General features: G+C 50.5%; 1 protein-coding gene across 1 annotated transcript in view; it reads right to left on the reverse strand.

The window, feature by feature from the left end:
* RUNX3 (RUNX family transcription factor 3) overlaps nucleotides 1-17,187 on the reverse strand; it is a 39,588-nt gene extending 22,401 nt beyond the window's left edge. The window contains exons 1-3 of the mRNA XM_086863444.1: nucleotides 16,927-17,187; nucleotides 15,605-15,761; nucleotides 10,050-10,154 (exon numbers count right to left, since the gene is read on the reverse strand). Of these exons, the coding sequence (XP_086719570.1) occupies nucleotides 10,050-10,154; nucleotides 15,605-15,761; nucleotides 16,927-17,187 (523 nt within the window). The remainder of the gene's footprint in view (nucleotides 1-10,049; nucleotides 10,155-15,604; nucleotides 15,762-16,926) is intronic.
* Nucleotides 17,188-18,037: the final 850 nt, after the last annotated feature.

Here is an 18,037-nt window from a genome sequence, read left to right on the forward strand (position 1 = left end):
CAGGTTTGCCTCTTCCACCCCAGCAAAAAAACCCTGCCCTGGGGTTTTCCCAAAGCTTTCAAAAGCGGGAGGTGTTGCAACCAATCCCAACAAAGATTCCTTTGTAGGACTCAGGCAAAAATAATTTCCCTGCTCTGACTTCCAATATCGCCGCGCTCAGAAAATATTGGCGGTTTTCAAGCCAGATGATTTTGAAGTCGTTGCGCAGCAGAAGAGAGGTGGAATTTACTGCATGTGCCACATGAAACAATTCGAGGAGTGCATTTACTGGAGCCCAGATGATTTCAGCTGCCCTGTTATTCCTTTTGAGGCCGGATTAGAGCCCGGAGCTGCAGCACCAAGGGGGTGCAGACCCAGCTCTTGGAGCACTTTCAGCCCTGCCCTGCTCTCCCCAGGGAGTTCACACCCCTGAGAACCCCCTGAGCCTGGGGGGGGTCTTGCACAGCCCCACCACAGACCCCAAACCTGGCTGGGTTTTATCCCTGAGGGGTTTTTATCCATCCCCAGGAGCTGAGCTGGGGTGGGACCAGGAGGAGGAGGAGGAGGAGGTTTCACACCGTCGCCTTCCCCGCGTGTGCAGCCGTGCCTCGGCAGGAAAAGGGGGAAAATTTCCCCTTGGGAAAAAGAGAAATGAGCACCTTTTGGGATCAAAACGTGTCAGAGATGGGAATACAGGCAGAGAAACCTCCTGTGAGCAAGGGCCCATCTGCAGAGGCTCCTGCAGAAACTGAGGAGCCCCAAGGTTCCCCCAAAGTCTCCTGCAGGAACTGAGGAGCCCCAAGGTTCCCCCAAAGTCTCCTGCAGGAACTGAGGAGCCCCAAGGTTCCCCCAAAGGCTCCTGCAGGATTTGAGGAGCCCCAAGGTTCCCAGAACGGCTCCTGCAGGATTTGAGGAGCCCCAAGCCTCCCCCAAAGGCTCCTGCAGGATTTGAGGATCCCTGAGCCTCCCCCAAAGTCTCCTGCAGGATTTGAGGATCCCTGAGCCTCCCCCAAAGTCTCCTGCAGGATTTGAGGAGCCCAAAGGTTCCCCCAAAGTCTCCTGCAGGATTTGAGGATCCCTGAGCCTTCCCCAAAGTCTCCTGCAGGATTTGAGGAGCCCAAAGGTTCCCCCAAAGGCTCCTGCAGGATTTGAGGAGCCCCAAGGTTCCCCCAAAGGCTCCTGCAGGATTTGAGGAGCCCCAAGGTTCCCAGAACAGCTCCTGCAGGATTTGAGGAGCCCCAAGGTTCCCCCAAAGTCTCCTGCAGGATTTCAGGAGTCCTGAGCCTCCCCCAAAGTCTCCTGCAGGATTTGAGGAGCCCCAAGGTTCCCCCAAAGGCTCCTGCAGGATTTCAGGAGTCCTGAGCCTCCCCCAAAGGCTCCTGCAGGATTTGAGGAGCCCCAAGCCTCCCCCAAAGGCTCCTGCAGGATTTGAGGAGCCCCAAGGTTCCCCCAAAGGCTCCTGCAGGATTTGAGGAGCCCCAAGGTTCCCAGAACGGCTCCTGCAGGATTTGAGGAGCCCCAAGGTTCCCCCAAAGGCTCCTGCAGGATTTCAGGAGTCCTGAGCCTCCCCCAAAGGCTCCTGCAGGATTTGAGGAGCCCCAAGCCTCCCCCAAAGGCTCCTGCAGGATTTGAGGAGCCCCAAGGTTCCTCCAAAGGCTCCTGCAGGATTTGAGGAGCCCCAAGCCTCCCCCAAAGGCTCCTGAACGAAGCAAAGCCCTTCCACTCCCCCAGGCAGGGCAGGATCAGCACAGGGAGTAGCAGAAACCCACGAGCTGAGCAGGTTCCACCCCACAAAAGCAGAGGCTGGAGCACGGGCGGGATGTCTCCGAGGGCATCCCAAGGGAAACCCCTCACCCAGGAGGTCCCTCAGCAGCAGGAGCGATCCCAAAGCTCCAGGATGGGCACACAGAGTTTCCTCAAACACCCTCAGCCCTTCCAGATGAATTTCTGAATTTTCAAATAATTTCATTTATTTATTGAAATTATCTTCGATTGATCTTGTTCCATTTTATTTTTTTTCCTCTTATTTTTTTCCCTTCTTTTTCCCATTTCCCTTTTTTTTTTTTTTTTTTTCCTTATTCCCAGACAATCTGGGAACTGTCTGTGTATTTATTTCTAGCTAAGGACAAGCAGGGGAATAAAACAAAAGAGCTCAATAATCCCCAAAACTATCACCCCACGGGAGCACTTCAGCACCGAGCCTGCTTTTAATTACAGAAAACATCTCCAGCTCAAGTTTTACACAGCCCCACGAGGGAGCCTTTTTGGCCAAGATAAAGATCTGGAATTGGACAATACTGGCACAACCCAGCCCTGTCCTGGGTCTCCACTCGAGCTTCTGAGAGCCACAAGACTCTCCAATAATTTATTCTCCAAGCAATTCCCAAATCTCTGAGGATAAATGTGCAGAAAAGCACAGGATCTCTGCCTCGAGGTCCAAAAATTGCCTGTAGGAATCCAGGAACAAGGGATTGTTTTGCCCCTGCTCCTTTTTGGCTCCCATCCCATAACTTCCCTTCCCCATCCTCAGCTATTTCAGGCTGTCCTCACTCACCCACACTCAGTAAATCCAAATTTTCCGTGTCCCTGGATCGGGAGAATTTTATTTCCCCATCTGCAGGTTCCTGGAGCTTCATCCCAGCATTCCCACAGCTCTCCCAAACCCTGCAGAGCTCTCCCAGCTCCTCCCAGAGCTGCTTCAAACCATAACAAAACAAAGGGAAAACCTGGTTTTATCTCCTCTGAGCAGAAAACAGAGTGGATTTACACAAATCCCCTTGGAAAACAGGTCCAGGCCACAAATCACCCCAAGGCAGGGCGGCCAAAATCCCCCCAGGCTGGGGAGCAGCTCAGCTGAGGGGTTCCCTCAGAGATAATTCACTTTTCTCAAAGGTAACAGCAATGTTTCTGTCTCATATTTTCCTCTTTTTTCCCCAAAAATACAAAACAGGGAAGCCCAAAGAGATTCTCTTTGTTACAAGCAGAAGAGAAACCATCAGTGCTTTTAAATAATCCAAAACTCAGCGTGGAAACAAGCAAATCTGAGTAATAAACAGGACATTTGGCACTTGTGGTGGCATTTCAACCTCGAGGGCAGGAAAAGAGGATGCTGCTAACCTCTTCTTGCACCTCTTCTCCCCTCCCTGTGTAAAACAGAGTTTCAGTTTTGCTGCTTCTGGGAATAAATCTCAGCCACAAGAGATAGAGTCACTCATTTTCCTAGCACTGTTCTGTGCTTCCTTTTTCTCTCGAGTTTCTACTAGGAATTAAAGGTGAAAAAATTGCTTCTGGTGGAAGGTTGGAAAAAGGTGGGGGTTTTTTTTCAGCCCTGTGATTCTGTGAAAGAGCTCACAGCATCCTCTGAACCCAAGGGGAATGGATTCAATCAATGGATTTTATGGATTTCCCATAAAATGTGGGAGAGGCTTTAGCAGGGTGGGGCTGGGGTGAGGTGGGGCTAGGTCAGGGCTCTGATTTTATCCCTTTGAGATGGACAGAGGAGCCCCAGCCAGCTGAGAGTGCTGGGAGAGCCCTTCCTGCTCCCAGGCTCCAAACTGGGCAGCACAAACTGGGAAGGGACGTCCCAGCAGCCAACCTGGGGCACCCCTGGCCATGGGGACCCTCCTGCTGCAGCCCAGATTTACAGAGCCCAGCCCAGGCTGGATCTACACACAAGATTTCCCTTCCCAGTCCATCCTTCTCATGGTTTTTTGGCTTTTTAATCTCATATTCAAGCCAAGAGTTCGCAATGCATGAGGTGAGGGCAGCCAGCACCGTGGGGACAGCGATGCCACAAACACCTGCACAGGAGGGACGAGAGGGTGTCACCCCTGCACATCCCAAATTCTCCTTTCTGAATATCCCAAACTCCCTTTTGCACATCCCAAATCCTCCTTTCTGCACATCCTAAACTCTCATTTCTGCACATCCCAAATCCTCATTTCTGCACATTCCAAATCCTCCTTTCTGTACATCCCAAATTCTCCTTTCTGCACATCCCAAACCCTTCTCTGCACATCCCAAATCCTCATTTCTGCACATCCCAAACTCTTCTCTGCACATCCCAAACTCTCATTTCTGCACATTCCAAATCCTCATTTCTGCACATCCCAAATTCTCATTTCTGCACATCCCCAAATCCTCATTTCTGCACATCCCAAACTCTTCTCTGCACATTCCAAATTCTCATTTCTGCACATCCCAAATCCTCATTTCTGCACATCCCAAATTCTCCTTTCTGGACATCCCAAATTCTCCTTTCTGAATATTCCAAATCCTCATTTCTGAATATCCCAAATTCTCATTTCTGCACATCCCAAATCCTCATTTCTGCACATCCCAAACTCCCTTTTGCACATCCTAAATTCTCCTTTCTGCACATCCCAAACTCCTCTCTGGACATCCCAAACTCTTTCTTCTGCACATCCCCAACTCCTTTCTGCACATCCCAAATTCTCATTTCTACACATCCTAAACTCTTTTTTTCTGCACATCCCAAACTCCCTTTTGCACATCCCAAACTTTTTTCTGCACATCCTAACTCCTCATTTCTACACATCTCAACTCCTCCTTTCTGCACATCCCAAATCCTCATTTCTGCACATCCCAAATCCTCATTTCTGCACATCCCAAATCCTCATTTCTGCACATTCCAAATTCTCATTTCTGCACATTCCAAATTCTCCTTTCTGCACATCCCAAACTCTTCTCTGCACATCCCAAATCCTCCTTTCTGAATATCCCAAATCCTCATTTCTGCACATCCCAAACTCCTCATTTCTGCACATCCCAAATTCTCCTTTCTGAATATCCCAAACTCCCTTTTGCACATCCCAAATCCTCCTTTCTGCACATCCCAAACTCCTCCTTTCTGCACATCCCAAATTCTCCTTTCTGCACATCCCAAACTCCTCATTTCTGCACATCCCCAACTCCTTTCTGCACATCCCAAATTCTCATTTCTGCACATCCCAAACTCCTCATTTCTGCACATCCCAAACCCCTTTCTGGGCATCCCAAACTCCTCATTTCTACCCAACCCAAACTCTTTTTGCTGCACATCCTAACTCCTTTCTGCACATCCCCAACTCCATTCTGCACATCCCAACCCCTCATTTCCCAGCTCAGAGCTCAGGGCAGGGCTGTGAGCTCTGGTGGGAGGGAACCCCAGGCTCAGCTGCGGCTCTCAGAGCTCTGAAAGCCGAAGAGCAGCAGCGGTTCCTGGAAACGCCTCGCACTGGGGAGGTGAGAAGCCTCCCCAGGCGCTGGCTACGTGACAGGGACAGCCTGGGGACAGCTACAGCCCCCAGGGGACCAGCAGCCTTCTCTGGGGAGACAAAAGCCACCACGGAGGGAACTTGCCAGAAAAAAACTGCAGGGACAAGGTGGGACAGGGGATGTGAAATGTTCCTCTCCTCCCCGATCCAGCCACGCTGGGGACGCATTTCTGGCCTTTCCTGGGGTCACAACAAGCAGGGACGAGGCAGAAAATACCAAATCTGTGATGTGGAACCCAAAAATGAACAGGGCAGGAGGCACCAACAACCAGGGAACAGGAGCACACAGGGTGGGGACAAATCCTCCTGGTCTCTCTTTCCTCCTCAGCAAGGACAGCAGCAATGAGGGGTGAGCAGAAAGAAGGGGTTAAATCCAAAAGGGATTTAGAAAGTGGGGAGAGAGGTTAAAGGCTGAATGGCAAGGGGAAAAAAATGTGCAAGAGGGGAGAAAAGGAAATTTAAAAAGGGAGAAAAAGGCTTTGCACAAGAGGTCTGGGAAGAAAGGTGCTGGAGGTGTGAGAGGGAGAAAGGAAAAGTGAGAGCAGAGAAAGTGAGAGACTTGGGAGGGAAAGGAAGGAAAAAGTGGGAGGAAAGGGGAAAAGGGAAGGAAAAGGGAAAAGGGGAAGGAAAGGGGAAGGAAAAGGGGAAGAAAAAGGGGGATGGAAAGGGGGAAGGAAAAGGGGATGGAAAAGGGGGAAGTGAGGAAAAGCAGAAGGGGGATGGAAAAGGGGAAGAAAAGAGGGAAGGAAAAGGGGATGGAAAAGGGGGAAGGAAAAGGGGAAGGAAAAGGGGAAGGAAAAAAGGGAAGGAAAAGGGGGAAGGGGGATGGAAAAGGGAAGGAAAAGGGAAAAGGGGAAGGAAAAGGGGGAAGGGGGATGGAAAAGGGGAACGAAAAGGAGAAGGAAAAGGGGAAAAGGGGAAGGAAAAGGGGATGGAAAAGGGGAAAGTGGGAAGGAAAAGGGGATGGAAAAGGGGATGGAAAAGGGGGAAGGGGGATGGAAAAGGGGATGGAAAAGGGGGATGGAAAAGGGGGAAGGGGGATGGAAAAGGGGATGGAAAAGGAGAAGGAAAAGGGGATGGAAAAGGGGAAAGTGGGAAGGAAAAGGGGATGGAAAAGGGGAAAGGGGGAAGGAAAAGGGGATGGAAAAGGGGATGGAAAAGGGGAAAGGGGGATGGAAAAGGGGAAGGAAAAGGGGGAAGGAGGCAGCAGATGGGTGTGAGGGGAAGGCCCTGGGCTGCTCCCTTTCCCCAGGGACAGACTGAACACCCCTGTGCAGCTCCCAGCCCTTCAGCTCCCCACGCTGTGTGCCGGGGATGCTTTTGGAGCAGCTGTGGATGCGAGAGGGCTCTGCAGCATCCAGAGCTGTTCTCCTGCTGAACACAGGGCTGCAGAAAGGGGGGGGAAAGGAGGAAATTCCACAGGAAGTTCAAATATTTTATTACTTCCTGTTTGTACAAAGTATGTCAACACTTGGCACCCGCTGCGCTATTTGTTTAGAGCTAAGGTGCCAACTTGACAAGAATGTCCCTTTTTATCCCACTCCCCTCCAGATCTAACCCAGAAAAAGCTGGAGCAGAAGGAAAAAGAGCTCGCAGCGAGCTGGGCACCGGGAGGAGCTTGAGATGCTCCAGGAGATGCTCCAGCCCCCAGGAGCTTCCTCCTTCCCCGGCTCCCTCTGCCCATCAGAATCCTCAGAAGCTTTATCTGGCCACAGCCCGAGTTAAAAGCCTCGCTCAAGGGCTGAGATGAAGCCATGGGTCGGGGCTGGAAGATGAATGGGATGCTCAGAGGTGGAGCCGCAGTTCTGGCCCCCAAACCCCACAAGGATGTCGGCTGGAGGGATGAGAAGACGCTGCCCAGGGCTTTCCCAGGGTACCAAGACAAATGGACAATTCTTTCCACATTAAGGATGGGTTTTGTCCTCTCCGGCAGTCCCACATCAGCCTCCAGCCCTGCCCAGTGCTGATCCTCACACTGCACACCGTGGCCCATCTTCTGAAGCCAAAAAAGGGGGAAAAAATTCCATATTTTGGAATATATGGAAAATATTCCATGTATTTTTTTATACCCGCTCATCCATCCACCCACACATCAACGCACACACGTTAAAAAGTGCATAAAATGGATATAAACTGATAAAAATCGCAATTCCCGCTGGCAGCTCTCAGCTCCCACAGCCAAAGGAGCTCCAGGTTCGGTGTTTGGCACCACCAGGGCTGTGCCAGCCCCCGGTGCCAGCCCGGCTGCCCCGGGGCCACCCAGCAGCAGGAGAAGCAGGAAAAACACCTCGACTTTCCAGGATATCATTTTCCAGTTGTTTCCCCATCCTTCTGCAGAGCAGGAAGGGGAGAAAGGTGATGTTTCATTGGTTTTTTTTTGTTTTTTTGTTTTTTTTTTTGGAATTGTGGTCCTCAGTTGAAAGTGTGGCCAAAATAAAAATAAAAATAAATTTATTTTTTTTTTTTTATTTTTGGTAAATGTTTTTATTCCACTGGAAATTTGTCAACTGTGAGTTGAAGCTGGGAGCCAAAATTTGGCCCAAAAAAATCTATGATTACCTGAAAAAAATAATCCAGAATAGCCACAATTTGGGTCTAAACTTTTTCTATCGGCAATTTCTGGGTTGGGGAGTGCAGGGATGGAGGAGAGATCAACCTTTGGGGGCCACACAAGGCGAGACACAAGCACCAAATAAAAACCACAGAGATTTCCTGAAGGAACCAACACTTCCAGCACAATTCGAGGTCCAGAAATCATCACAAAAATTTAAAAAAAAAAAAAGGAAAAACCCCATGAAAACGCTGGGCTGTGTCCCAGGGAGGGAACCCCACTGCAGAGTATCAGAAAATTGAAATGGAGGATGAGGAGCTCGGGGGTGAAATGTTGAATTTCAGGAGGAACTGGTGTGATTCACCAGGGTTTGGCTGTCGGGGAGGCCAAACCGAGCTCCAAGAGTAGCAACTATCTCACCTTGTATTATTATTATTATTTATGTATTCCTGATGATGGTGATGATGATTATTATTATTAGAAAGGCGATCTGATGAAGCTGATAAGGGGCTGAGGCAGCAGTCAGGAGGGCTGGTTTCTATTCCTGACACTCCTGGAGTTGTGAAATTCCCTGCCCAGCCCCAGCACCCACCACGACCCAAAGGTGCCCCACAGCAGGAGCCGCCTGATGTTTCTGGGCTTTAAAAAACAACAACAACCCACAACAGCAGCGTTGGATTTCCTGCATTCCAACTTCTAAATCCATCCTGGACAGGCTCCGAAATAAAATCAGGGAAGGGGGAAAATCCAGAGATGAATGAAATGAATGAAACCCACCCCCGGCCGAGGGAACGGCCCCCACCTGGCCTGACATCAAGGGACACCGATGGCCCAGGGACAGCATCAACAGAAAATGTTTTCTGAGGTGTTTTTGGAAGGATCAAATGCTTCCCCTCAATGCGGGCACTGACAGCTTCACACGCAAAGGGAACAAACTCGGCTTTATAATCCCGGGGCTGGTGCTGAGCGAGCAGGAAGCGAAGCCGGGGTGAAAAGTCGGAGCTGGAACCCCCCCCAGGGATAAAATCCCATCGCACAATAAATAATATATAAATATAAATTAATATAAAATAATTAATTAAATAAATAATAATAAATAAATTAATTAATATTAATATAAATTAAAATTAGATAAAATTAAAATGAAATAAAATAAAAAATAAAATTAAAAATAAGAAAAAGAATTAAAATTAAATAAAATTAAAATAAAATAAAATAAAAAATAAAATTAAAAATAAGAAAAAAAATTAAATAAAATTAAAATGAAATAAAATAAAAAATAAAATTAAAAATAAGAAAAAAATTAAAATTAAATAAAATTAAAATGAAATAAAATAAAAAATAAAATTAAAAATAAGAAAAAAATTAAAATTAAATAAAATTAAAATGAAATAAAATAAAAAATAAAATTAAAAATAAGAAAAAAAATTAAAATTAAATAAATTTAAAATTAAATAAAATAAAAAAATAAAATTAAAATTAAAAATAAGAAAAAAATTAAAATTAAATAAAATTAAAATTAAATAAAATTAAAAATAAAATTAAAAATAAGAAAAAAAAATTAAAATTAAATAAAATTAAAATGAAATAAAATCCTCCCGGGTCCCACAGGGCAAAGAATCCTCGTGGCCAGAGGAAAGTCCAGCGGGCAGCGGCTCCGAGCAGCCCGACGCCGAAAGGGAGCCCAGGCAGGGCAGGTCCCGGAGCCTCCCTGAACCACGAGGCACCGTCCTGCCCCCGGGAGAGCCTCCCCAGCACAACACAGACTCTTCTGCGGTCTCAGAGTCTCTCTGCTTTCTCCAGGCTCAGCCCCCGGGCGCTGCCAGCCCCAGATTTTGGCAGGCCGAGGGGAAGATGCTCCGTGACGGAGCAGCCACCGGGGGAACCTGCGCCGCTTTTGGTTTGATCAGCATCAGCCCCCGAGAGCGAGCCCCGAATTCAACCCCCACAACTCCAGATCGGCTCCTTGGCGCTTTTACCAAAGGGTTTTCCCACCATCCCAAGCTGGAGGTGTGGAATTATCCCTGCAGGGTGGGTGAGGGAGCAAAGCATCCCCCAGCGAGGGGATGTGGAGCTGGAGGAGGATGAGGAGGGACACACGGGAACACCCGAGCAGCTCAGGGGGCGCCAGCTCCGCATCCTGCACCCCTCAGGCAGAGCTCTGAGCCCTCAAAACTCGGACCCTGAGCCCCCTCCCCACAATTATCAGCGTTTCCCAAAGCCAAAGCCAAGCCCTCACTCACTGCGGGGCTCCCGGGGTCCGTCCACGGTGACTTTGATGGCTCGGTGGTAGGTGGCCACCTGCGTGGGGTTGGTGAACACGGTGATGGTCAGGGTGAAGCTTTTCCCTGCGGAGGAAATAAAAACATCACGATACAAGTGAGGATCCCAGGCGGTTCAGCTCTTGTGGGAGGGAGAGGCAAATCCCCGCACAAATCTTTGCATTGAACGAGCCGCGAGTGCCAGGACGCAAATCCCGTACCCTGCCCTGTCCCCGTGTCCTTCCCTGTCCCCGTGTCCTTCCCTGTCCTGTCCCCGTGTCCTGCCCTGTCCCTGTGTCCATCCCTGTCCCCGTGTCCTTCCCTGTCCCCGTGTCCATCCCTGTCCCCGTGTCCTGCCCTGTCCCCGTGTCCATCCCTGCCCTGTCCCCGTGTCCATCCCTGTCCTGTCCCCGTGTCCTGCCCTGTCCCCGTGTCCATCCCTGTCCCCGTGTCCTTCCCTGCCCTGTCCCCGTACCCTGCCCTGTCCCCGTGTCCATCCCTGCCCTGTCCCCGTGTCCATCCCTGTCCCCGTGTCCATCCCTGTCCCCGTGTCCTTCCCTGTCCCCGTGTCCTTCCCTGTCCCCGTGTCCATCCCTGCCTTGTCCCCGTGTCCATCCCTGCCCTGTCCCCGTGTCCATCCCTGCCCTGTCCCCGTGTCCATCCCTGCCCTGTCCCCGTGTCCATCCCTGTCCCCGTGTCCTTCCCTGTCCCCGTGTCCATCCCTGTCCCCGTGTCTATCCCTGTCCCCGTGTCCTTCCCTGTCCCCGTGTCCTTCCCTGTCCCCGTGTCCATCCCTGTCCCCGTGTCCTGCCCTGTCCCCGTGTCCATCCCTGCCCTGTCCCCGTGTCCTTCCCTGTCCCCGTGTCCATCCCTGCCCTGTCCCCGTGTCCATCCCTGCCCTGTCCCCGTGTCCATCCCTGTCCCCGTGTCCATCCCTGTCCCCGTGTCCATCCCTGCCCTGTCCCCGTGTCCATCCCTGTCCCCGTGTCCTTCCCTGCCCTGTCCCCGTGTCCGTCCCTGCCCTGTCCCCGTGTCCATCCCTCCACCCAGAGCAGCTTCCCGAGGGTTTCCCGACATTTCCCCGGGGTGAGCCGGGCCTGGAGCAGCTCTGGCAGCCGGAGCCATGGGATGCTCCCTTGGGAAGGAGCTGGGATCGCCCCGCTGAGGATCCATCCCCATCCCTGTGCTCGCACCCAGGGGAGGCACAAAAAGTGGGAAAAAGTGGGGAAATTCCCACAAAATGGGAAGTGAATGCGGCCAGCAGACAGCTCTGCGGGGACTGTCCCCTCTCACAGGGGGAAAGCCTCGGGATACCCTCGGGAAAGGTTTCAGAGATGCTTTTGGAGCACAGAGCTGTCACCTTTTATGGGAAAAAAAAAAAACCCCAAAATAACAAAACCACGAAAAAAGCAGTGAAAAGCTCTTGGGAGGCAAATTTTGGAAGATGAGCCCCTCTTGCCCCAGCAGAACAAGTTTCCATCCACAGCATGAAAATGCCTTTATCATCACAGAGGGTGTGAGCACCCCTGGGCCCACCCTGACCCCAAAGCCTGACCCCAAAGCCTTCACCTCACCCCAGCCCCGACCCTGGGGCTCCGTATCCAGCCAGGGGAGGCTGTGGGAGGACAGAAAACCCCGCAGGAAAGGGCTCAGCTCTCCCTCAGGCTCCCCAAACTCGGGAAAACCTCGGCTTATATATATATAAGCTTATATATATATATATTTATATATATATATATATATAAATATATATATATATTATATATATATATATATATAAAAAATATAAAGGAGGATGCACAAACCAAACCCCAGCAGCAATCCCTGGGGGATTTCAAAGGTATCAGGTGCTTCAGAGGTCTGAAATCCAGCAGGATAAAAACCTCTCTGCGATGGATTTCTGCTCCTCCAGCCTTTATTCCACGAATAAAAGCAGTTTAAAACCACCTCCTTTCCCTTTTTCCCCTGAAACAATCGGGGGTTTTTAGGTTCCGACCTTCGTCTCTCCCTGCAGGGTCGGACCCACAGCAAAACCAAAAAGGATTTATCCAGATAAGAGGGGAAAAAAAAAAAGGAATAAACGGGAAAAATGAAATTATCTCTCCCGGAGAATATCCCGGAATGATCCCAGGTGGGAAAATTCCTCCTTGGAGCAGGGAAAGGAGGGAATTCTGGTTCTAAATCAGAAATCACCAATTCTGCTTTCAAAGCAGGACTGAACCTCACAGAGCTTCAGCTCATTCTCCTCACGGGGAGGGCAAAAGAAATGAAATTAAATCAATTTTTAACCCCCAAGGATGCAACCTGCAGGGACCGAGGGGAAAAACAACCAGCAGCGAGAGTTTGAGGAGAAAAATGAGCACGGGGTGAGGAGGATGAAGAGGAATTGTTCAGGGAATTCGCAGGAGGAGAGGGAAAGGTGCGGCAAAACCCGGCTCTGAAAGCCAGAGCTGAGCCCGGCACCTCCCTGCCGTGTTTATACTGATTAATATTGATTTATTTCATTTATTATTATCTTTAATTTTCTATTCTCCACGTGAAATCACTTCCCTGCCCTATTTATACTGATTTATTTAATTTATTATTACCTTTAATTTCCTATTCTCTACTTGAAATCACCTCCCTGCCCGTGTTTATACTGATTAATATTGATTTATTTCATTTATTATTACCTTAAATTTTCTATTCTCCACGTGAAATCACCTCCCTGCCCTGTTTATACTGATTAATACTCATTTATTTCATTTATTATTACCTTTAATTTTCTATTTTCTACTTGAAATCACCTCCGTGCCCCTATTTATACTGATAAATACTGGTTTATTTTATTTATTATTACCTTTAATTTTCTATTCTCTACTTGAAATCACCTCCTTGCCCTGTTTATACTGATTAATATTGACTTATTTTATTTATTATTATCTTTAATTTTCTATTCTCCACGTAAAGTCACCTCCCTGCCCTGTTTATACTGATAAATACTGGTTTATTTTATTTATTATTACCTTTAATTTTCTATTCTCCAATTGAAATCACCTCCCTGCCCTGTTTATACTGATTAATACTCATTTATTTCATTTATTATTACCTTTAATTTTCTATTCTCCAATTGAAATCACCTCCCTGCCCTGTTTATACTGATTTATTTCATTTATTATTACCTTTAATTTCTTATTCTCTACTTGAAATCACCTCCGTGCCCCTATTTATACTGATAAATACTGGTTTATTTTATTTATTATTACCTTTAATTTTCTATTCTCCAATTGAAATCACCTCCCTGCAGACACAAACCCAGCCCGGGCCGCTTCTGCCTCTCTCAAAACCCCTGCTCTGAACCGAAAATGATGATTCTACCCCAGCATCATTTTTAGTCATTTCCCTCCTTCTCAGGAAGCCGGGCTGAGGTTTCTCATCCCCACCGGGGCTGGATCGCTTGAATTTTATATTCATATATTCATATATGAATTCATATATTCATATTCATATATGAATTCATATATTTATATGAATTTTAATCTGAATAATAATAAAAAAAAGTCTGGTTTGGGTTTTTTGTTTGGTTTTTTTTTCTCTTCGTCTTGCACATGAAGATGGGAATTAATTTATTTATTTTTAGGTGGAAGTAGGAGCGGCTCTTCCCAGCTCACAGCGCCGGGGAATAATCCCTGACATTTTATTATTAAAAATACCCAAAAGTGGCATTTTTAAAGTGGTGTTTTCCCGAGGAGATCCCGAATTCCCGGGATTTCCACAAACATTTGTACACACACAAAGGGAAATATTCCAAATTTCTGCCAGAATAAATGAAAGCAGCACCGGGCTGTCAAGGGATGGAGCCAAAAAAAGGCAGAGAGAGGAATAAAAACTCAATAGGAGCGATTTTTTTCACAGTAAATTACTCAGAAATTGCCCCGTGCTGGGAAAAGGGATTGAAATCCACACTGCGAGAAAACCCTCGGGGAGCCTCGCTGAGTTTGTTCCTCTCTGAATATGACAAAGCCTCATCCCACACGAAAATATATATATATATAAAAAATATAAATAAATCAATTTAAATTCAAATCATGAAATCCCGCCCGTTAGAGGTGCCGCTGTAAATGAGAGGATTCTGCCCGAGGAAGGAATTTATTCACCGGGAGCTTTATGAGACCAAACTCCTGCTAATCCCGAGCTTGAGAGTGCAGAGGAAGCAAGTTAATAATGAATTCAAGAGTCACGCTGAGATTGGGTTGCGTTCGGTTTGGAAATTTGTGCGAGGATGAAGGAAAAAGAAGAAAAAAAAAAAAAAAATAAAGAAAAAAAGAAAAAAAAAAAGCCCAACCAGAAAGAAAAGAGAATAATTGATTACAGAAATGAAAGCTTAATTCATAAAAGAAAAACATTTTCCATCCATCAACCTGCAACCAGTTAAGTGGAGAGTTTTAAAGAAACTGCAACACGGAGAAGGAGCCAACAGGAAAAAGGAAATGTATGAAAGAATGTAAACTATTCAAGTTTCATAAAGAGGAACAAGTAAACAGTTATTACATGCAAATAATTCCTAACATCACTGCTTTTAATTAATGCGGAGAAGTCAAAATATATCTGACAGTGTGTGTATACATTTGGAGCCTTGGAGAAAACGCTGCCATATGGCCATTAAAATATAGAGTTTTCACTCAAAAAGAGAATTGAGAGCTCCGATCTGCAGCGTTCATTGGTGAGGAAACGCTGAAATTCTATTTATAGCCTCGGAAATTCAGGTACGGGGAGGGGCAGGCAGGAATCCGCGTTTAACATTTCCAGGGGATTTATTTCCCTCTGCTCGGATGGATTGGTTTGGAAAAACTCGAGAAATCGCTGTCCTGCTTTTCCCTGCTCACGAGAGCGGGGAAAAGGAGTAAAATCCCTCCTTTGGAGCAGAGCCCGAGGCTCCCTCCCCCTCCCAGCCCTCCAGGCCCAGCTCTGAGTTATTATTTCACTTTAAACTCTCGATTTTCGCTATTTAAAGTGGAGCTGCCAGGTGGGGTTTGCTCACCGAGCGCTCACCGCTGCCTCCTGCGATGGGAGAAATTGGGGAAGATTCAGGCTGGGGCCGCCTTATTTATATTTAGATGGATTTATAGATATTTAGATATATTTAAGTCTGTATTTTAATTTATTTTTTTATTTTTTTTTTTCATCTGTATCTCGGTAGAGAAGAAGCTCTGGGAGGAGCGAGGCTGTTCCTGCATCCCTCCCGCATCATTCCCGCATCCCTCGGGGACCCCTCTGGGGTTCGGGGGCTTCTCCCGGCAAAGAAACCACGGTTAAAATAAAATATAGCATAGCATAAAATAAAATTAATAATAACTAGAAAGGCAAACCGACAAAATGAAATTTAAAAACAAGATTAAAAAATGGAAAAGAGAACAATAAAATAACAAAAAAAAAAAGAAAAAAAAAATAGTTTTCTTTCATTTTTCTTTTTTTTTTTTTCCTCTAAAAAAAAAAAATAAAAAAAAGATAAAAAAAAAATAAATAAAAAGGCCAACCATTTCCTGGCCGGTACCTACCCCTGCCGCTTCTCCCAACAAATCTGAGGTCGTTAAATCTCGCTACTTGGTTTTTCATCACGGCAGAGGCGTTGCGCAGCTCCGCCGAGTAATTCTCGTCGTTCCCCGCCATCACCGTGACCACGGTCCCATCGGGGACATCTCCGAGAGCCACGACCTAGGGCAGGGCCAGAGCATTTCAGCCTAAAATGAACTTTCATCCGAGCCAAGCTGAGCTCCGGGTCCCTCCCTAAACCCGCACAAAAAACCCCGAAGTAAAACCAAAAGCGAGGCGAGCCCCCCCGAGGAAGGCTGAGAAAATCCGAGGGGAAAAGGGAAAATGAGCTCAGAAAGGGTTAAAAGCAGGCGGGGGGTCCGCGGGGAGGGGGTGAAGGGGACGTCAGGCCACTCTCGGCCCCGTCGGAGGAGTCTGGGAGTTTATTTTGTTGGATTCGGGATAAAAATAAAGCGCGGGGCGGCTGCGAGCGAGGCCCCGGAGCTCCGCGTCCGGCCCGGGGAAGCTCCGGGAGCGGGGAAGGGTCCCCACCCCTCCCGGGGAGCAGCACCGGGGGCCGGGGGAAGCCGGTTTAGAACCCCCCTGACCCCTCCGTGCTGCCGGGACTCCGCTGCCGCCCTGCCCGGTTCCCCTCGCCCCTCCCGGCTCGGTTTGGGCCGGTGCCGGTCCCGGCGGGGGTAGCGGGGATGCTCAGCCCGGGGGTGCCCGGGGAGCCCTGCCCGGTTCCCCTCGCCCCTCCCGGCTCGGTTTGGGCCGGTGCCGGTCCCCGCGGGGGTAGCGGGGATGCTCAGCCCGGGGAGCCCTGCCCGGTTCCCCTCGCCCCTCCCGGCTCGGTTTGGGCCGGTGCCGGTCCCGGTGGGGGTAGCGGGGATGCTCAGCCCGGGGAGCCCTGCCCGGTTCCCCTCCCGGCTCGGTTTGGGCCGGTGCCGGTCCCGGCGGGGGTAGCGGGGATGCTCAGCCCGGCGGTGCCCGGGGAGCCCTGCCCGGTACCGGCCTTCACCGCTCTTCACCGAGCTCTTCGCTCGGCTTTTTGCAGATTAGATCTCCCTGCCCTGCCTCGCTCTCCCTCTCCCAGGAAGGTAATTAACCTCCATCTCATTAAACTTCAAAGTCGCCTGAGAGCTCCTAACCGTACGGAATATCTAAGATGCCGTGACCGCGGGGCAATGCGGAGACTTGATTAAAAATAATAAAACCGGGCTATTTGATTAAAAATAATAACGCGGGCTCTCTCGGCGGCGATGTCAGCAGCGATTCGGAGCGAAAGGGGCGGAGGGGAGAGGACGAGCGGCTCCTCCGCTCGGTCCCGTCGGGGCTCGGCGCTTACCTTGAAGGCGACGGGCAGCGTCTTGTTGCACCTCCAGTGCGACGGCAGCACGGAGCACAAGAAGTTGGGGCTGTCGGTGCGCACCAGCTCGCCGGCGTGGTCGGCCAGGACATCCACGACGGAGCGAACCTCGGGCCGAGCGCGGGCGCCCGGGGCCGGAGCCGCCAGCGCCCCGCTGTTCTCGCCCATCTTACCGCAGGGGAACGCCGTGGACGGGGGAGTGAAGCGCCTGCTGGTGCTGGGGTCTACGGGAATACGCATCACAACGGCGGGCGTCAGGGAGCCGGGCGGGACGGGCGGGCACCCGGCGGGGCTCGGCGGGCGGCGGGAGCGGCCGAGCCCCGCGCTGCCTCGCTCCGTGCCGGCGGAGCGCCGTCCTCGGCGGGGCGGCGCGGGGGATCGGGTCCCGCGCGGCTCCGGGGCTGGCCGCCGGTGGGTGCGGTGTGCTCCGTGCCGAGTGCCGGTGCCGCTCCCGGTGCCGCTCCCCGTGCCGAGCCCGAGCCCCGCTGTCGGCCCCTCCGCGCCGCCCGGTACCGTATTTACTGCCGGCCCCGGCGGGGCGGGGCGGCCGTGACGGACAGGCCGCTCCACCAATGGGAGCCCGGCAAGGGGGGATGGCCCCGCCCATCAGCGCGTTCCCGCGGGGCGGGGGGCGTGGTCACGGGGAAATGAGCGCGGTTAATACATGAGTGGGCGTGGTCAGTGCGAAAGGGGCGTGGCCTCATCGGGGCACGCCCGCCGCGCCCGTCGGGGCTCCGGTGGTTTTTGGCCGCCGCCGCCGCCGCCGCCGGGAGGTTTTGGGGTGCGGTGGGGCCGGTTTGGGGCTGAGGATGCATCCCGGGCCCCGCCGCCCAGCGCTTCCCCCGCCGCCCAGCGCTTCCCCCGCCGTGCCGCGACCGTGGCGGGGCGGCGGCCGCGGGGAGCACCGGCACTCGCCGGGGGGATTCGCCCCTCGGTGTGCGCTGAAAACCGCGGCTCCCAAACCTCCTCCTCCCGCCCTCCCCAGAGTTGTGATCCTCCTCTCCGCCCGCGGTCTCGGGGCCCCCGCAGCTCCCCCGGGGCTGCGGCTGCGGGCGGGGCCGGCGGCTCCGGCCCGAATCCGTTGCCGTGA

This window comes from Cyanistes caeruleus, chromosome 26 (assembly GCF_971803275.1).
Source record: "Cyanistes caeruleus chromosome 26, bCyaCae1.hap1.1, whole genome shotgun sequence".
NCBI lineage: Eukaryota > Metazoa > Chordata > Aves > Passeriformes > Paridae > Cyanistes > Cyanistes caeruleus.